Genomic DNA, 19149 nt, shown 5'->3' on the forward strand with positions numbered 1-19149 from the left:
GTGATTGCCTGGAATGGGCTGCCAGAGGTAGTGGAGGAGGAGTATCTTTATCAATAAAGAAATGTTTGGATGAGATAGGTATGGAGGGATATGGACCAAACACAGGCAAATGGGACTACTTTAATTGTGAAACTGGGCAATGTGCTCAAGTCTGGTTGAAGGGCCTGTTTCCATGATTAACTAAAAAAGTGAAACTGACTTTATTCAGACAGAACCACCTGACCCTTAAATTAAAAATCAAATTGGCAAGAGCAAATCATTAGATTTTTTTTCCAGCCCTGTTACCATGTTTAAGATTAAATCAATTTGTAAATTTTATCAGAGATGACAAAAATGTATAATTGCCATGTTTTGACAAGAGAACATGACAGTGCAGTACAGGCCCTTCGGCCCTGGATGTTGTGCTGACCTGTGCAACCAATCTGAAGCCCATGTATCGTACACTATTCCATTTTCCTCCATATGTTTATCCAATTTAAATGCCCTTAAAGTTGGCAAGTTTACTACTGTTGCAGACAGTGCATTCCATGTCCCTACTATTCTGAGGAAAGAAACTATCTCTGACAGCTGTCCTATATCTATCACCCCACAATTTAAAGCTATGCCCCCTCGTGCTAGCCATCACCATCCTAGGAAAAAGGCTCTCACTGTCCACCCTATTTAACCCTCTAATTATTTTGTATGTCTCAATTAAGTCACCTCTTCTTCTCTCTAACAAAAACACGCTCAAGTCCTTAGCCTTTCCTCTTAAGGCCTTCCCTCCATACCAGGCAACATCCTAGTAAATCTCCTCTGAGCCCTTCTGTGAAGTGTCCACTTCTTTCCTATAATGTGGTGACCAGAACTGTACGCAATACTCCAAGTGCAGCTGCATCAGAGTTTTGTACAGCTGCAGCATGACCTCATGGCTCTGAAACCCAATCCCTCTACCAATAAAAGCTAACACACCGCATGCCTTTTTAACAACCCTATCAACCTGGATGAGAACTTTCAGGGATCATGTGCATGAACACGAAGATCTCTCTGCTCATCCACACTATCAAGAATCTTACCATTAGCCCAGTACTCTGCATTCCTTCCAAAGTGAATCACCACACATTTTTCCGCATTAAACTCCATTTGCCACCTCTCAGCCCAGCTCTGCAGCTTGTCTACGTCCCTCTGTAATCTGCAACATCCTTCCACACTTCCACAACTCCATCAACCTTAGTGTCATCAGCAAATTTACTAACCATCCTTTCACACCCTCATATTAGGTCATTTATAAAAATGACAAACAAACAGCAGTGGACCAAAATCAGATTCTTGTGGTACACCACTAACTGAACTCCAGGATAACACTTCCCATCAACCACCTCTTTTCAGCTAGCCATCCTCTGATCCAAACTGCTAAATCACAATCCCATGCTCCGTATTTTGTTCATTAGCCTACTGTGGGAAACCTCATCAAATGCTTTACAGAAAACCATATACACATCAACCACTTTACCTGCATCCACCTGATTGGTCATCTTCTCAAACAACTCAATAAGGTTTGTGAGGCACGACCTACCTTTCACAAAACCATGCTGGCTATCCGTGATCAACTTATTCCTTTCTAGATGATTATAAATCCTCTCTCTTCTAATCCTTTCCATCAGTTTACCCACAACTGAACTAAGGCTCACTGGTCTATAATTACCAGGGTTGTCTCTACTCCCCTTCTTGAACAAGGGGACACAATTTGCTATCCTCCAGTGTTCTGGCATCATTCCTGTAGACAATGCAGAGTTTTCCCCATAACAAAACTTTTGATCATCACTTAAAATGAGTGTGATAATATGCAAGGAATGCATTACAAAAGCCCACCAAATAAACAAACATTCACAACAACAGATTCTCAGTTTAGATCAAGATAATTTCGACAAATGACAGTACATATTCTAATAGTTTATATCAAGATGTCCAGATGCCTGTTCTCCTGAGATCACAATATGCTTATTTTACAGGCTAGTGTTTTCTTGCTATTGCTGCTGAGAAACAATATCAATTGCAGAACAGCAAAGAGGCAAACCAGACAGTGACATAGGTACATTCTTGTTTGCAGTGGTACAAATTTTTTTTGAATTATCATACACCTATCTAGAAAGTACTTTTGTAGGCTTAGAAATTCTTGGTACCACCTAATTTATCCAAAACATCCAAAAGGGTAGGCAATTTGTCCTTACTGTACCAGAGTGCTCTGCTTCGCAATATGGATTGGCTCCTGCATAACTGCAGTGCATATCTGAAAAGTAATTAAGACCTGAATAAAAATATTTAAGAGCTCCTTGCATGAACGGTGCTGTAAGACTCTTGAAATATTCTCTGTAGTCACGGGTATTCTGATGGAGCCTGACATTTGGCAGAAGGAAAGGAGGTAGTTAGCCAAAAGGAGAATGATCAGGAACAACTGGGAACGAGAGCAAGGAAACTACACAAAAAGGCTTACACAGCCAAATTCCAGATAGCACCTCTACTCAACTTTAATGAGAAGCAGCGCTTAGGTTCAACATTGTGTGCTGCCGAATGCAAGAAAACTTGGACAGCTGCCGCAATGGGAAAAATTTGCTAAGGTCATGAGCCAAAGTACCATAAGGGGTTGGAAACTGCAGAAGTCCCTGAGCCCTTGGTTTCTTTGCTCACTCCTTTGTGCCTATTTAGTGGTTTATAGCAGCCCTACTTTGCACATTTCCCACTTAGATTCACAGTACTTCTATCTTAACTTGCTTCTCAATGCAAACATAAAGCCAGGTAGCTCATCACATTAGTCAGCGCTGATCAGTTAAGGACATGTTGTTGTACGGCTATGTTAAACTCATATGTACATCATGCAGCAAACACACTAAGTGCTTCAACTAAATGGCCTTGTCTCAAAGTCTAAAGAGAAGTCCCCAGTTGAGTAAAGGGAGACAGCCTACAGGAATGGAGCCCCAGCAGTAGTTAAAGATGTCATCCAATAATCAGTCCATGGCATAGTTAGTTGGCCGCTTGAAGTGGTCAGCGTCAGGATCATCTAGTGTGAGGAGCCAATGTTGGACAAAGCCAGCATTCTTGGCTTTTTCATTATTAGCATGAACACTGCAAATCAAAAAAATATTTGGCCTGTTTTGAAGATAAAAATGTTTCCATCAAAAACTACCACAGTAAATGTCTTGGAGTTTGGGGTGTCCAAATAGCCGCATTACCATTATGCAACTGTTGGTTGCACTGTTGACAGGAGCCAACTGTCCACAAACTGACGGATTGAGTGAGATGAAAGCAACTGACACAAGTTTTGTACTGGTGCAGAGGAAAGAAAAAGAGGGAAGTGAATGAGGAGTTGGTGGTGCAGAGGTTACATGGAGGAAAACATATCGTGTGCAATAATGAGAGTGGTAGTGGTGAGGAAAAGTCTTAATTATTTGGGATAAAATTAATAGTCCCATTAAAAATGTCAGTTGATTCAGAACAGTCGGCATGGATTTGTTAAGGGAAAATGATGCTGGAATTCTCTGAAGAGCAAGAGAGGCGTTGATGAAGCCAGGGTTCTGTGTGTTAATGGATTCCAAAAGACACTCAATAACCAATGAACTTGAAGTTGTACTTCACAGAATGAAAGGAAAAGTTGGGGGGAGGTGGGTGCATTAGCAAAGTGAATGTGAGGTAATAAAGAAATGGTGGCACTTACCAGTTGTAGCAAAGAAGTCAGTAATCTTCTTGTGGCACTGCTGGGCATTTCTCCACACTGAACTCAAGTGAAAACCCTGGACCAGGCAAGGAAGGCCTGGTGTCGTGGCATCCTTCACCAGTCCTGGGCAAAGAGGTCAGCTGTTATCTGCACAACCTCATCCACCAGGGCCTCCAGGTAAATGTCTGGAAAAAGGGGGTGCCAACTTTTCCTTATTTGTCATGCCCAGAGCAAATATTGCAAATTGTGCAGAGCAGCCTTGGACTGCCAGCGCTTAACCAGATGCACATAAATCTCTTAAATATGCTGCTTGGACAAGGAATCGTGGGGTGGCATTATAGTGGTAACTTTTTTTTACCTACAGTGAATCATAGAATCAAGCTGACATCAGGCAAGCTGGGTGCCATATTGTTATGGAGGTGGACTTTGGATGATAATACAAAAAATTCCCTAGGCCTTGTGGAGAGAAACACTCCATAAAACTCAATGAAATGAACACTTAGTGAATTTCTGGTAAGAATCAGCCCAATGTCTTTTTGAAACTTTACACTTTGTCATTCACAACTTTGAAATTGTTTACTGCACATCAAGATTATGTTATTTATACAATTCAGGAAAAGGAAGGGCCTCAATATCGACCCTGTCGAACACCACGACAAACATCCCAGCTTGAAAAGTAATCAAACAATTACCGCCAGTTTCTTATCCTTCAGTCAATTTGGTATCCACATTGCTATTTTTCCTTTCATTCATGAATTTCAACTTCAAGTTCATTAGTTATTGAGTGTCTTTTGGAAGTCTATAGAACCCTGCCTTCATCAAGCCTTCTGTTACCTCTTCAGAGAATTCCAGCAAGTTGGACATTATTTTCCTTTAACAAATCCATGCTGACATTTTCTTTTAAATGGGACTATTAATTTTATTCAAAATAATTAAGACTTTTCCCCACCACTGAAGCTGAACTGACTGGTCTGTAATTGCAGGGACAAGCTTTTGCCAACATGACCAGAATGTCTTCAATTCTCCAGCGGTCCAACATCATCCTTAAATCCAGGCAACACTGAAAGATAATTGCCAGCACACCTGTAACTTCCTCTCTTACTCCTTCCAATATATCTCACACAGTTCTAGTGGCTTATCAACTTTAAGTACTGATAGCTTATTCAATAGCACTTCCTCAAGCTTTTAAGCCATTCTGGTGACTAGAGTCTCTTTCTGGTCACCATGGCCTGGGCAACATCTGCTCAACATGAAGTATTCATTTAAGACCTCAGTCATACCATTCCCCTCTACGTGCAAATCTCTTTTTAGTTCCTAAATGGCCCTTCTTTTACCACTGATATACTCAAAATGTTTGGGATTTCTCTTGTTAATTACAGAAGCAAATATTAGATTAGATTAGATTAGATTAGATTAGATTAGATTACAGTGTGGAAACAGGCCCTTCGGCCCAACAAGTCCACACCGATCCGCCGAAGCGCAACCCACCCATACCCCTACATTTACCCCTTTTAATCTAACACTACGGGCAATTTAGCATGGCCAATTCACCTAACCCGTACATCTTTGTGACTGTGGAAGGAAACCGGAGCACCCGGAGGAAACCCACGCAGACACGGGGAGAATGTGCAAACTCCACACAGTCAGTCGCCTGAGTCAGGAATTGAACCCGGGTCTCTGGCGCTGTTAGGCAGCAGTGCTAACCACTGTGCCACCGTGTCGCCCACTAAGCATGAACACTGCAAATCAAAAAATTATTTGACCTGTTTTAGGATAAAAATATTTCCATCAAAAACTACCACAGTAAATGTCTTGAAGTTAGGGCAGTCTAAATAGCAACATTACCATTATGCAACTGTTGGTTGCACTGTTGAGCTATTACTCTCTATTCGAGTGAAATTTATGGTACGACACACTTACATAGAACATAGAAAAGTACAGCACAGAACAGGCCCTTCGACCTACAATGTCGTGCCGAGGATTAATCCTAATGTGAAATAAAATAACCTTACCCATGAACCCCTCAATTCACTACTGTCCCCATGCATGTCCAGCAGGCGCTTAAATGTCCCTAGTGACTCTGCTTCCACCATCACCGCTGGAAAAGCATTCCATGCATTCACAACTCTCTGCGTAAAGAACCTACCCCTGACGTCTCCTCTATACCTTCTCCTAATATCTTAAAACCACGACCCCTCGTGCCAGTCAATCCTGCCCTGGGGAAAGTCTCTGCCTATTGACTCTATCCATGCCTCGATCAGGTCACCTCTCTTCCTCCTTCTCTCCAGAGAGAAAAGTCCAAGCTTAGTCATCCTCTCTTCATAAGGCAAGCCCTCCAGTCCAGGAAGCATCCTGGTAAACCTTCTTTGCACCCTCTCCAAAGCCTCTATCTTTCCTATAGTAAGGCGACCAGAACTGGACACAATATTCCAAGTGTGATCTCACCAGGGACTTGTAGAGCTGTAGCAAAACCTTGTAGCTCTTATACTCGATCCCCCTGTTAACGAAAGCCAAAACACCACATGCTTTCTTAACAACCTTATCCACTTGGGTGGCAACTTTAAGGGACCTATGTACTTGAACACCAAGATCCCTCTGTTCCTCCACACTGCCAAGAATCCTGTTATTAATCCTATATTCAGCATTCAAGTTCGACCTTCCAAAATGCATCACTTCGCATTAATCCAGGTTGAACTCCATCTGCCATTTCTCAGCCCAGCTCTGCATCTTGTCTATGTCGCACTGCAGCTTTCAATAACCCTTGATACTAACGACGGCACTCCAGCCTTTCTGTCGTCTGCAAATGTACTAACCCACTCCTCATCCAAGTCATTTATAAAAACTACAAAAGAGCAGAGGCCCAAGAACAGAGCCCTGTGTGACACTATTCAACACTGACCACCAACCATCTACAACCATTCCCTGCCTTCTGTCAGCCAATTCTGAATCCAGATAGCCAAATCTCCCTCTATCCCATACTTCCTGACTTTATGAATGAGCCTACCATGGGGAACCTTATCAAATGCCTTGCTGAAGTCCATATACACCACATCCACTGCTCAACCTTCGTCGACCTGTCTTGTCACCTCCTCAAAGAACTCGATAAGATTAGTTAGGCATGACCTGCCCCTCACAAAGCCAAGCTGACTACCTTTAATCACGCTATGCTTTTCCAAATAGTCATAAATCCTATCTCAGAATTTTTTCCAAAACCTTGCTACCACAGACGCAAGACTGACTAGTCTGTAATTGCCAGGGATTTCATTATTACCTTTCTTGAAAAGAGGAACAACATTCGCCTCCTTCCAATCCTCCGGTACGACTCATGGAGAGTGAGGAAGCAAAGATTTTCGCCAGCAACTTAGCAACCTCTTTTTTTGCTTCCCGGAGCAACCTAGGATAAACCTGATCTGGCCCTTGGGAACTTACCAAGCTTAACATTTACCAAAATTTCTAGCACATCAACATCAATCTTGATCTGTTCAAGCCTATATCTCAGCTCCTAAAAGTTCTCATTCACAACAAGGTCCCTTTCCTTATTGAGAAAGGAGGCAAAAAACTCATTTAGAGCTCCCCCTATCTGTTTAGACTCCACGCACAAGTTCCCAATGCTATCCCTGACCGGTCCTACCTTCTCTCTGATCATTCTCTTATTCTTCATGTATGAGTAAAATGCCTTTGGGTTCTCCATAATCCTTCCTGGCAAGCCTTTCTCATGCCCCCTCCTGGCTCTCCTCAGTCCATTTCTAAGCTCCTTTCCAGCAAGTCTGTAATCCTCTAAAGCTGTGTTAGATCCTTGTTTCCTCACCTTACATAAGCTGCCTTCTTCCTTTTGACAAGAAGCTCCTCGGACCTCATCATCTAAGGCTCCTTAATCTTACCCCTTCTTACTTGTCTCAGAAGAGCAAAATCATGCATCACTTGCAACAACTGCTCCTTAAACAGTCTTCACATGTCTACTGTGCCCTTTCTGTGGAACAATTGCTCCCAGTTTGTACTTCCCAACTCCTGTCTGATAGCGTCATAATTTCCTTTTTCCCAATTAAATATCTTCCCTTGGTGACTGCTCCTTTCCCTCTCCAAGGCTATGGTAAATGTGAGGCAGTTGTGGTCACTGTCACCAAAGTGTTCTCCCACCGTGAGATCTGACACCTGTCCTGAGTAAAGAAACCCTCCTGAACACACCTGACAAAAACGGTTCCATCCAAACCATCTGCACTAAGGAGGTTCCAGTTGATATTGGGAAAGTTGAAGTAATCTATAACAACAACCCTCTACATCTGCATTTTTCCAAAATCATCCAGCTTATCAGTTCTTCAATCTCTCTATTGCTATTTGGGGGTCTGTAGAAAACCCCCAATGAGGTGGCTACTCTCTTGTTGTTCCTAACTTCCACCCATACTAACTCAGTAGGCAAACCTTCCTCAACAACCTTTGTTTCTGTAGCGGTGATGCACTCTCTGATTAACAATGCTACACCCCCTCCTCTTTTTTCACCCTCCGTTTTTTTTTAAAAAAAACGTTCTAAACCCTAGAACATTTAGCAACCATTCCTGAACCTGTGAAACCCACATCTCCGTTATGGCTACAACATCATAGCCCCAAGTACTGATCCATGCTCTAAGCTCGTCACTCTTATTTCTGAAACTCCTTGCATTAAAGCAGACTTCAACTTTAACTGATCCCTTTGTTTCATCATGCAAGAAACTTTCCCAATAGATTCACTACATCCTATCACTATCCCCCTCTCAGATATGTAGCTCTGGTTCCCACCTCCTTGCCAATCTAGTTTAAACCCTCCCAAACTACACAAGCAAATCTCCCACCCAGGACATTTGTGCCCATCAGTTCAGGTGCAACACGTCCTTCATGTACAGGTCTCACCTTCACCAGAAGGCATCCCAGTGGTCTAGGTATCTGAAGTCCTCCCTCTTGCACCAGCCTCGCAGCCACGTGTTAAGCTGTATTCGCTGACTGTTCCTCACCTCATTATCTCGTGGCACCGGTAGCAAACCTGACATAACTACTCTATTCGTCCTGCTCTTCACCTTCCAATCTAGCTTTCTGCAGTCACTCCTCAGATCCTCAATCCCTTTCCTGGCTATATCATTGGTGCCAATATGTACCACGATTTTAGGCTGCTTGCTCTCCCCCTTCAGAATCCTGTAAACCCGATCAGCGACATTCTGGATCCTCGCACCAGGGAGATAACATACCTTCCGGGAGTCCTGTTCCTGACCACAAAATCTCCTGTCAGTCCATCTAACTATTGAGTCCCCTACCACTAGTGCTTTTCTATTCTCCCCTCTTCCCTTCTGAGCCACAGTGCCAGCTCAGTACCAGAGACCTGACAACTATGGCTTTGTTGTGGTTCTGTTCGCCGAGCTGGGAATTTGTGTTGCAGACGTTTTGTCCCCTGTCTAGGTGACATCCTCAGTGCTTGGGAGCCTCCTGTGAAGCTTTCCCCAGCTTGGCGTCCCCACCAGCATTATCCAAAACGGGTTACTTATTGCTGAGGGGAATGGCCACAGGGGATCCCTGCCCTATCTACTGATTCCCTTTCTCCCAAATCCTCTCAATTTCTCCCTCAGCCTCCTGGATGATCCGTAGTTCATCCAGCTCCAGCTCCCTAACTCTGTTTTTGAGGAGCTGGAGTTGGGTGCACTTCCCGCAGATGTGGTCAGCAGAGACATGTGTAGTGTTGCTCACCTCCCACATTCTGCTGGAGGAACATGCAACTGCCCTAACAGCCATACCCCACTAATCTGAAAGTGCACATAGGACTAAACAAAGAAGAGAAGAAAAGGCAAACAAAAAAAAAGAGAAAACCTGAAAACTTAGAGTTCACAGACTCTTAGTAAGGTCAGAGGTGGGTGGAAGGGAGGCCCTCTGGTGTAGGGCCTCAGGTTTAGATCTCACCCACTTAAAAACTTATCATAACTAACTTCTCAGACTTGCAAGGGCATTATTTTTATGCATTAAAGGGATTTAACACAAATCAAGTCAATTTTGTTCTTCCTTTTAGCAAACTAATCAAGACCAAGAACTGTCACAGAATACTTTAAAATTACTCAGGTGGAAATTTCTTGGTCAATAGTACAAGAACTTGAATGGCAAACAGAAGACTATGTAGCCCCTACAATAAGGGAATACCATAATGATCTCAGCTGAAAGGTAATCTCTCTTTTCAGCTTATTAGCACACAATGTGATGTTTGTTGACTCAATGGTCTCCAACTTTTACCCTTTTTCCAAGTTTATTACAAAAGAGTTCTTAATGTTTAATCCCCAGTTTGTTTTGATTATTCACCCAAAACACTGTGGAGTGAAAAGACAAGCTAATGATTGAACTGTAGTCCATTTTGCAGTTACTTCCTTTCATTTTATTTTGCCAAAGATCTGAAGTAAGTGCAGAAATCACTTTGTCAATCACCGTTTTTATCTCTAATATAAACAGAACATACAATATATACTGCAAAGGAAACAAATGAAGTGACTCCCTAAAGATTAAGGAATAAAGGCAGGTTGGAAATTTGTTTTGTGTGATCATCCATAATTCACAACCTTAAAAAGAAATAGTAATTCTACCATCAGAATACTGAACAATTTAGAACACAAAAATCTTGCATCCAGCATATGCAAACAATGTTCCATGGTAAAATAACTATAATTTACTACTTCGAGAAGAGTACCATTGGTTGAATAATGTTCAAACTTGTGACTATGGCAAATTACACTGTGAAAGATATTTGTTGACAAATTGCAGTCAGTGTTTGTGTTAGGTTAGGGAAGGAATAAAGGCTAGTGATATAAAGCTTCTAAAAGTGAGCTTAAGAATATTGTTGTACAGTAGTAAAGATTTGACTCAAGGGTTGCCCTCACTCAAACAAAACTTCTGTTTCCTTGATCAGTGAGAAAGAATTTGAATTGTGCAAAAAACAGAGGCACTCTAAGCTTTGTGCAGGTTAGAGGTGGTTCGGCAGGGTGCAAACTGAAATTTTCCTCCTTCAAATGACCAAGACCTGACATTATTAGAATGGAAAAGTACTATATCCTAGCTTGGTCGCACCAGATTAACTGACACTGACATTTAGGAACAGATAAGAATAATCAGGTTAAGATCACATGATCCATGACCCACCTTTAACCTTGCTGTTTTCTTTTAAAATTATGGTTTCTTCAGGTATGCTCCTTCTTTTTTGGCCTGCAGACTGTTGAACAAGGTGATCTTTGCCAATTTAAGAATGCATGTCATATTAAACTCTATTTTTAAGTTACCTGAGGGCTTACATATTGAATTGAACCTTTATAAGTCACTGATTAGGCATTAGAGTTGCCCAATCCTAAAACCTGAATTATCACTGAATATCTGGGATGCTTTTCCAAGGTTTTAGGCAGATTTTTATTCCGAAGTGCAGATGTTACATTTTCACCATGACAGCATGTTAGAAATCATGCCCACTATTACCTGGGGTTGTCAAAAAAATTAAAAGATTTTAAAAAGTACACAGATTTCTCAATTTACTTAACTTTTGTACTCAGGTTGATAGAAAGCATGGACCAGGTTTCTGTACAGTTGGTTCTGCAAAAAATGTGTGTGTTTCTTAAATGCAAATTGGCTTTAACATGATTGAAGAATTTAGACCGTTATTTGTAGAATGTGAACTTTCGTTACTTATACTGGCTATAATGCAACTCTGGTCCCATTATTTAAATGGATGGCTACTACATGACTTTCTTATAACACAAGATTGCACGAGAACTGAACTATCACGTTATATCAGAACTGACTGTACTTAACAAGAATGACTATTTATTACAGTAATTAGACTCTGGTTACAAGTAAGTAGTCAGGTGTTGTCAGCTCAAAACTACTAATTAACAATTAAACGCCCCCATACAAACTTACAGACCAAAAAAAACGAGCATGTATTAATGATGGAGGGGAAATTGGGAAAGCAAGTTCAATGATTCCTGTTCACAAGGGTTGCTGAGATGATTCATATGTTGGTCAAACAGTTTTACACAGACAACAATGGGAGTTGAGCCCATCACGTCTGAAAGTTACTGGCACTTCCAGATGTAGATGTGGGCTGTAGGAAAGGCCAACCTTGGTGCTCTGGCACTTTGTTGCCACTGAAAATGAAAAAACAAGTTTTTCAAACCTCACCATTCCTATTCATGCACCCAATTTCTCTTTAAATCAATCCCACAACCTTTTATAGCCCAACAATAATTTAGTGCAAACTTGTGCCTTCCCATGTCCCTCATCCACTGTCCTTACACCTGGCAACTCTTCCTGTATCCATCTTGGGACCTATGCTGAAGTTAATAAAACTTGGGTATCTATTGATGAGTTGGCTATTTAAAAGAGATAATGACTCACTATATTGCCTCTAATGCATAACCACTTATTAAAAACAAGCACTTGTAATTACAATCTCACTTCAAAAGACATTGATTGATAACTCCAGTAGCTGACAATATAAACTGACAGACATGTAGCTCTAACTCTACAACAATAACCTTCAGGCTTATGGCATAGTCAAGTAGTAAGCATTAAGTGCACTCTGCCCCCATTTCATCTTCTGGGAAATGGGGCATAGGTTTAGGGCAGGACTTAAATTCATGTACCTGACATCATTTTAGCTTAGCCAGTGACCATCTCCATCTGCTCAAAAATTCAGTCTCACGTTTCAAGTTTTAAAAAGGATAAGATCATAAGGTGCTTGGGGAGAAATTAACTATTTGGCCATGCAATGGGATCTAATAAATTTCAACTTTACTACCTTTTAGCCTTTGACACAGTTTCTGATTAAAAATCAACCTCCGTCTTGAATATACTTAATCACCAGACTCTACAGCCCTATGAGGTAAAGAATTCCACAGGATATGCTCAGGAGAAATTCCTCCTCATGGTCAGTCTCAAAGTGGGTGGACCCTTACACAGATTATGCTTCCTGATAGACTTTCACAAAAGGAGAAACAATCATCGCATAGCTATCCTACTAAGCCCACTAAGAATACTGTACATTTCAATAGATTGGGAGAAACTGTTTCCACTGAAGGAAAGATCGAGAATGATTCGTCAACAGAATTTCTATCTGAAACATTAAAGTATTTTTATTTAAAAGATGCTACCTGACCTTGCAGAGTGCTTTCAACATCCTCTGTTTGTCAAATAAAAACAGTCAATGCTGATTCACGTTGAATGGCAATGGCAAAGAAATGGCCAAACACAAAAAAAGTATCATTTTGTAGTTATGAAAAGGGTTCTTGCACAGGAGGAATAGTAAAAATTGTAGCCTTGGTGGGTGGGTAGGATAAAAAGTCATCACCAGTTACAAATCAAATGAAAGAGATCCATTAGGACTATTCCAATAATGTTTTGAGAAATCAGTTTTAATAAGCAAACTCAAAAGTGAAATTGTAACCTCCACTGAAAGTTTTAACTTTCAAAGTTAAAATTATCCAACAATGATATAAAGACACCGGTCAATGTTTCCATTTTCAGTGTTCAATATCATATCTCTCATGCATTGTTAGAAATGCTCGACAGAAAATACTGCCTGCAGCAATCTCTAAATTAGATGCTGAATTGAAAAGAGCAAAGTTTGTTGCAAAGATACCCGCAAGATATCTGCATCCCATGTGAACTTTTTTTTAAAAATTGTACTTATTCAGAGCATGTGCAATTGAAGCATTCGCAAAGAATAGTGGTGCACTATTTTACACTGCAAACAATACTGAGTTAATCTAACATGTAGATTCCTTACCCTTGGGTGCAATTTGCTGTAACTGTTGGCGCAGTTGTTTCAATGTAATTTTAGCAGAATAGTACTTGGCCTCTTTTTTGCTGAAACCCGAACCTTCTTGAAACTTGAACCCATCCACGACTGCACAAACAGAATAACGCGAAACAGCAGCAGCCTCTGGCAATCAAAATATTAAGTCTGATTTTCACCATGATGATATAATGTAGAAAGCAGCTATTTTCAAAAATTACATCCTGAAATGGTCAAATCAGAAAGCATTGGACAGAAGCAAGCCATTCAGCCCTCTGACCATGTCGAACCATTCAAATTAGACTCACAGGTGATCTGTACCTCAATACCACTTTCCCCCACATCGCCAGTAACACTTCCCTAATTAAAATGTGTTGGTCACTTGAAAGCCATCGTTGCTTTTTAATGCAGAGTGTATTCCAGATTTCTGTTACCCTCTGAAGCATTTTCTAACTTCTCTCTTAAAATTACCTAAATCAATTTTCTTCCATTTCTAGATTTCCTCACTATAGCAATAATGGTTTCTGTGCTATGACTGTAGTAAGTCTATTCATTTTAAATAACTCCAGAGATATTGAAGGTCCATACTGGTTTGTAGCAAGGCCTGGGCTTGGGCAGATGAATAGTACATAATGTTTATGCTGTACAAGTGCTAATCAATGATCATTTCCAACAAGAGAACTACCCTTGGAGATTCAACAGCATTAGCATCACCAAACCACCCAAGTACCTGGACTAAAAACAGACAGAAATTTAATTTGATTAGCTATGTAAATACTGTGGTTACAAAGAACAGATCAGAAACTGAGAATCCTGTCATTGAGAATTCCTAATTCCTGACTTCCCAAAGCCAGTCCATCATCTAGAAGGCTTTCTACTTGTCTTGAATGCTGGAGCACATTTATCCAAACAAAGCAGTTCAACTGATCTACATCCTGTACACACACACACACAATCTTAAGAAAACTAATTACCTCTCCCACCAGAGAAGTGTGCACTACATAATGCACGGCAACAACTCAACAGGATTTTTCCAAACTCATCCCTCACAGAACACAGACACTGGGTACACTCCCCTCGGAGTCTCACAACATCCAACCTTGGAACTATATCACTGTCTTATATGATCACTGATTCTGGTCCTGGAATTCCAACCCCAAGAGTACTATGACTGGGCCAAAACCACAGACTGCAACAGTTCAAGTGAAAAATTAGGAATCAGTAACAAGCAGTGCCCCTGTTGTCCAAATGTCATGAATAAGCAGAAAACAATCAATCACTCCTCACCTTTGAATACAAGGAAATTATGAATGTGTACACACGGATGGTGAATTAAACCTCTTAAGTCGCAATTTAATTCAGATGAGCTATAACTGCTCTTGAAAGACCATACACCTTTCCTAAGGCTGGATTCCCAGGCCTGTTCTAAAATTGCATCATCTGTACGTCAACTTCATTCATCAGTCTTAGTCCTATATTCCTAACATACACTTCTAGAGAAAAAAAATGTTCGGGTAAAATTTTGATGCAGCAGGAAGCTCACCAGCCAACTATTCCGTGTGTGTGTGTGTGTGTGTGTGTGTGTGTGCTCTAACAACGGGTATTATTAGCAAGACCATGGATGGGCTCAATAAATAGTAGGAGGTCCGATAAATGAGTTTCTCAAAAAAAAATCTAACAGAGACTTTTCATATCTTCACAGCATACCTGAATTTTCCACCTCTTGGAAATGCAGACTGCATCCTTTCCGTTGACAGAATGAATAGAGCGTAGAAACAGGATTCAAGCTCATCTCCTCAAATTCATTTAGTAATGCAATCAGCCCACTTGCATCTTCAACAGGCTTAGTGTTTGCAGAAAGTCTTGTACCAGAGTCAGCTTAAAAAAAAAGTACCAAGTCTCAGTAATCATAATTCAAAACTGTGAGGCTGCTATCTTCATAATAAGGAATGGCACTAGCCACAAGCGCCTGAGAAGGATTCTAGGAAAAGTTGGCTTGGTCATCACAACTGAGACAGGATTGCAGAGGGACCAGTGCTCAACTGGAGGAAGAGCAGGTACCAGATAACAGTAGTTAGAAGTAACTGAGGAGGATTCTGTGAGAAGTCAGCCATCTTGAAGAGGGGCTTTGAGGTCTAAGTGTTGCTGTTGCATTCAAAATGTGGGCTTTGGTGAGTGTTTAGTTTCACTGAGAAAGAAGAGCAGCTTTAAAAGGTATGGCAAGATTAGGTCTTTCCTTTATTCCAATTAGTGGAGTGGACCAAAAGAATCTTTTAATCCAGTTGAACATGTGACTGAAGAGTTGGTGTTGGAGGGAAGGTTTCAGGAATATAGATCACTGGGATCTCTTCTAGGGCAGAAGGGACAGGTTACACCTAAACTGGAGGAGCACCAATATCTTTGCCGAGGAGATTTGCTAGTGCCAATCAGAAGGGCTTGAATAGTCTGGCAGGGTGGTGGAAAATAGAGTTGGTCAGCATGTGGAATTATTGAGAAGGTAGAGGTTAAGCCAAGATAGGAATAGGCAGGGCCAGGCTAATTAATACAGCAGCACTGGCAGTCTGAAATGTACTTAATTTAATGCAAGGAATATAACAGGTAAGGCAGATAAGCATACACCCTGGACTACTCCATGGAACTACAAAGTTGTATCCATTGTAGAAAACTTGACTGACAGAAGGTTAGGACTTGCTTAACATTCCAGGGGTTCGATATTTCAGACATGATAGAGAAGACTGTCAAGGGGTGGAGGAGTTGTATTACTGATTAAGTAAGAGAGAGTCATTGCAGTATTAAGAGAATACATCTTGGAGAGCTCATCTAGAATGTGGGTAGAATTCAGAAATAAGAAAAGGTGCAGATACTATGGAGGCCTACAGTACAACCCCATCAAAAAGTCTGCAAGAGACACAGATAAAGATATGCAGACAGAAGATGGGAAGCTAGGTAAGGAAGAGAATTTTGGGTAATCCAAGATGGAGGACAGAAACAATTGTGGCTATGAGAGCTGCTGATTTTTAAAAAAGATATTCAGTATTGGAGCGGATTTCCTCGAATTCTAGAAGCAATAATTACTGTTTTAGAAGCTGTTGCATTGTTTTTAATGGGGAGTGAGGGAGGGGTGGGAAGAAATCAAAACAACAGCACTTTAAAAAGTGAGCAAGGCAAAGACAAAGGCAGTGACCACATGGGAAGTGAATTAAAACACAGCAGTAACCTGCACAGATGTCTGACCCAGCAGTAACCTGCACAGCTAATTGCCTGTTGTTTGGTCCCTGGACTGTCAGAGGCTGAGAGGTGACCTAATGGAGCTTTATAAAATCATGAGGGGCATGGATAGGGTGAATAGCTAAAGTCTTTTCCCCCAGGTGGGGGAATCCAAAACTAGAGGGCATAGATTTAAAGTAAGAGAGGAAAGCTTTGAAAGCGACCCAAGGGTAACATTTTCAGACAGGGTAGTGCGTGTATGGAACAAGCTGCCAGAGGAAGTGGTAGAGGTTGGCACAATTACAGCATTTAAAAGGCATCTGAATGGGTACATTAATAGGAAGGGTTTAACAGGGATATGGGCCAAATGCTGTTAATTGGGACTAGATTAATTTAGGGTATCTGATCGGCATGGACGAGTTGGACCCAAGGGTCTGTTTCTGTGCTATACAATTCTGACTATGCAAAAACAACAGGTTGTTGTAGTGGGTGATGTTAACCTCCCCAATATTGACTATGAATCCCTTAGTGACAGGGCCTTAGATGAGGCAGAATCTGTTAGGTGCATTCAGGGGAATTTCTTCAAACAATAATGTAGATAGTCCGAAAGAAGGGGCTATTTTAAATCTTTTACTGTGGAGTGAGCCTGGCCAGGTGATTGAAATTTCAGTGCTGAGACCCTTCTAATATTGTACACTTGTAACATAAAGAATGGTGGTCTGATTAGTAAATTTGCAGATTACACAAATTGGAGGAGTGGTGGATAGTGAGAAAGGTTAACATAAGATAGAGTTGGATGCAGATCAGTTGCAAAGTTGATTGGAGATCACTCGACTATTAATCCAGAAACCCAGAATAATGTTCTGGGAAGCTCGGTTTGAATCTTGCTATGGTAGAAGTTGGAATTTGAATTCAATTTTTAAAAAAATCTTAATCATCAGGTGATCATGAAACGTTATCAATTGTCAGAAAAACCCACCTGGTTCACGGAATGCTCTTTAGGGAAGGAAATCTGTTATCCTTACCTGGTCTGGCCTACGTGACTCCACAGCACAGCAATCTGGCTAATTCTGAACTGCCCTCTGAAATGGCCTTGCAAGCCACTCAGTTGTATCAATCACTAGAAAGTCACAAAGAATTGAAGCTGGATGGACCACCTGGCATTGGCCTTGGAACCAGGAAAAACAACGACAAAAACACAAACAGCACTGTAGACCATGCAAAGTCCTCCTTAACATCTGGGCGCTAATGCCAAAATTGGAAGTGCTGTCTCACACACTAGTCAAGCAATAGCCTAACAAAAGTCATTCTTACAGAATCATACTTTATAGATAACACTCCAGACACTACCATTACCATCCCTGGATATCTCTTGTCTCAACAGCAGGACAGATCCAGCAGAGGTGGCAGCACAGTGGTATACAGGCAGTAGGGAGTTGCTCTGGGAATCCTTGACATTGACTCTGGAACCCATACAGTCCTCCTTCAGTTGATGAATCAATACTCCATGCTGAACAACACTTGGAGGAAGCATGGTGGATTGCAAGGGTGCAAAATGTACTCTGGATGGAGGATTTCAATATCCACCACCAAGAGTGGCTCGACAGCAGCATGACCGGTCGAGTCCTAAAGGAAACAACTGCTAGCCCGGGTCTGCGGCAGGTAGTGAAGGAATCAACAAGAGGGAAAAACATACTTGACCTCATCCTTACTAATCTGCCGGCTGCATGATAGTATAGGTACAAGTGACCACTGCACTGTCCTTTTGGAGACGAAGTCCCACCTTCACACTGAGAATAACCTCCATTGTGTTGTGTGGCAATATCACCTTGCTAAACAGAACAGACTTCGAACCAATCTAGCAGCTCAAGACTAGGCTTCCATGAGGCACTGTGGGCCATCAACAGCAGCGGAGCTGTACTCCAGCATAGTCTGCAAACTCATAGCCTGGCATATCCCCCACTCAACTATTACCATCAAGCAAGGGGATCAACCCTGGTTCAATGGAGAGTGTAGGGGGGCATGAGGGCTTTTGCCTGAAATGTCGATTTTCCTGCTCCTCAGATGCTACCTGACCTGCTGTGCTTTTTCACTACCACTCTAATCTATACTGATTTCCAGCATCTGCAGTAGCAACTTTTGCCTAGTGTAGGGGGCATGCCAGGAGCAACATCAGGCATACCTAAAAATGAAGTGTCAAATTGGTGAAGCTACCAAACAGAGCTACTTGGTGACAAACGGCATAAACAGCAAGTGACAGACAGAGCTAAGCGATTCCACAACCAACAGATCAGATCTAAGCTCTGCAGTTCTTCCACATCCTGTTGTGAATGGTGGTGGGCAATTAAACAACTCACTGGAAGAGGAGGCTCCACAAATATCCTCATCCTGAATGATGAAGGAGCCCAGCATGTCAGTGCAAAAGGTAAGGCTGATGCAATCGTAACAATAGAGTCATAGATCTTCAGTC

At 41.5% G+C, this 19149-nt stretch overlaps 1 protein-coding gene across 2 annotated transcripts in view; it reads right to left on the reverse strand.

Moving 5' to 3' along the window:
- Positions 1 to 19149, reverse strand: part of LOC122542896 (adenosine deaminase domain-containing protein 1-like) — an 89416-nt gene that overhangs the window by 52718 nt on the left and 17549 nt on the right. For both annotated transcript variants that reach the window (XM_043681026.1, XM_043681025.1), the window contains 2 exons: positions 15180 to 15350; positions 13464 to 13619 (listed from right to left, as the gene is read on the reverse strand). In XM_043681026.1, the coding sequence (XP_043536961.1) occupies positions 13464 to 13619; positions 15180 to 15264 (241 nt within the window). In that variant the 5' untranslated portion in view covers positions 15265 to 15350. The remainder of the gene's footprint in view (positions 1 to 13463; positions 13620 to 15179; positions 15351 to 19149) is intronic.

The sequence above is a fragment of the Chiloscyllium plagiosum genome, chromosome 41 (genome assembly GCF_004010195.1).
Source record: "Chiloscyllium plagiosum isolate BGI_BamShark_2017 chromosome 41, ASM401019v2, whole genome shotgun sequence".
NCBI lineage: Eukaryota > Metazoa > Chordata > Chondrichthyes > Orectolobiformes > Hemiscylliidae > Chiloscyllium > Chiloscyllium plagiosum.